At 32.7% G+C, this 2010-nt stretch overlaps 1 protein-coding gene across 1 annotated transcript in view; it reads left to right on the forward strand.

Annotated features, from left to right (window-relative positions):
• The first annotated feature begins 870 nt into the window (after positions 1 to 870).
• The window catches only part of LOC106475678 (ras-related protein Rab-37-like), a 20941-nt gene continuing 19801 nt past the window's right edge, over positions 871 to 2010 (forward strand). Inside the window, exon 1 of the mRNA XM_013936358.2 lies at positions 871 to 1133. Coding sequence (XP_013791812.1) covers positions 1026 to 1133 — 108 coding nt within the window. The 5' untranslated portion in view covers positions 871 to 1025. The remainder of the gene's footprint in view (positions 1134 to 2010) is intronic.

Below are 2010 nucleotides of genomic sequence, written 5' to 3' on the forward strand. Positions count from 1 at the left end.
AGCTGATCAACAACATGTGAATCCTAACCCTAAACAGTGGTATATTTGTATTACACCACCTACTATATATATATATATATCCATTACGAGACAAGCCTAACCCATATTCTAATCAAACAGGATCTAATCTCACTTTATACCTATCTTAGCTGATCAACAACATGTGAATCCTAACCCTAAACAGTGGTATATTTGTATTACACCACCTATATATATCCATTACGAGACAAGCCTAACCCATATTCTAATCTTATTTATATATGTACAATGATCTAGAACAGTGCCCAACACGGAATACAAGGAATTATATCAACACAAAAATAACCTTCTTTGTCCAACAACTGTTTTTGGTTTCTATGAAAATTAACTGTTACGTAAAACCCAAACTTGCAACCACCTGCGACACAAATAAAATTAATATAATATTTCGGATGAATGCGATAGAAATATTTTAAAACGAGAAAAATGAAAAACAGTATTTTTTTTCTTTGTGAAGTTTTCTATATGACACCATATACCCAACGAATAATACACTTATGAGGCATGTTATCTTTACAAATATTTATAACATTCGTTACTAGTTGCAGTTAAAGTAACCGATAAAGTCGATTGTAGTGAAATATTTTTTTTCTATAATACGAAACTCGTGCCTACATACAAACACCTTAGACAATACGTATGACGTCACTGTACGAGACGTGTGTAGTGATACGATGGTTGCGTATTTTTTACAAGAGCCGATGTCATTCATAATCCCATTAATTGTGTTGTTTTTGTGAGTTAAGGAGAATCATTGGTGATATTTCCTCGTTTATTTCTGTACTTTTTAACACTTTTGTCGTGTTAACCCTCAAAGCTTATAAGTAAAGTTAACGTACTTCCTTACGTGAATCAGTGAACAGTATGGTATTATTTAGGTTAACGAAACTGGTGGTACTAGCTAGCAACGTACTCCCTTACGTGAATCAGTGTAATATTCTTTATATTACGTGCGGAAGCTTTAAAACGGCTCTATTTCGCAGGTGATGCTGGTTGGGGACTCCGGAGTTGGGAAGACGTGTGTTTTAGTCCGCTATAAAGATGGCGCCTTTCTTTCTGGTGCTTTCATTTCAACAGTTGGGATAGATTTTCGGGTGAGAAGTAATGCCACGTCATTCAGAAGAAAACTAATTTGTTAAAGTTGCTTATATTTATTTATTCTTATGTAATTATATCTCCCTTTGTGTAACTTTTCTGAATAAAGAAATGTATACCTGAAGTTGTTCACACTTTTCTTGCGAGAAATCTAGCCACACAGTGGTGTTGGTAAACAATCGAAGCAAGCTTGATGTGCACATGCTGTATGTTATACTGCTTTGCAATGTTCTTAATGTAGCAACAGCCAATAATTCATTTCATAACGGCGATAGATTCTTCATCCTTCTACGCCATAGCTTCTTTAACACGTCACTAGAGTTCCCGGATGAAAATAATCGGTTGACATATTTATGAAAGTCTGCTCGTTAGTTAAATAATGTATTATTAATCGTTTAATAATGCCGCTTCGTTGGTTTAAGAGTGTCGGTTCATTAGTTTAACATCACCTACTGTTTAATTGAACAGTGTCTTCTCTCTGCTCATTATTTTAACTGCGTCTGTTCATTAGGTCATTGGTTTAACTATCTGCTTGCTAACTTTACATTGTTTTCTCTTCACTATAACAGTACTTATTCATTAGTTTATTTAGTTTTACAGTATCTGTTCTTTATTTTAACAGTATCTGCTGTTTAACGTGTCTTTTGATTAGTTTAACAGTATCTGTTCATTATTGTTACACTGCATTCTCTTTTAGTTTAAAGTATCTGCTCTTTAATTTAACCATAATTGTTATTTAGTTTAACAATATCTGCTCTTTAATTTAACCATAATTGTTATTTAGTTTAACAATATCTGCTCTTTAATTTAACCATAATTGTTATTTAGTTTAACAATATCTGCTCTTTAATTTAACCATAATTGTTATTTAGTTTA

This window comes from Limulus polyphemus, unplaced genomic scaffold, assembly GCF_000517525.1.
Source record: "Limulus polyphemus unplaced genomic scaffold, Limulus_polyphemus-2.1.2 Scaffold8968, whole genome shotgun sequence".
In the NCBI taxonomy this organism is placed as follows: domain Eukaryota; kingdom Metazoa; phylum Arthropoda; class Merostomata; order Xiphosura; family Limulidae; genus Limulus; species Limulus polyphemus.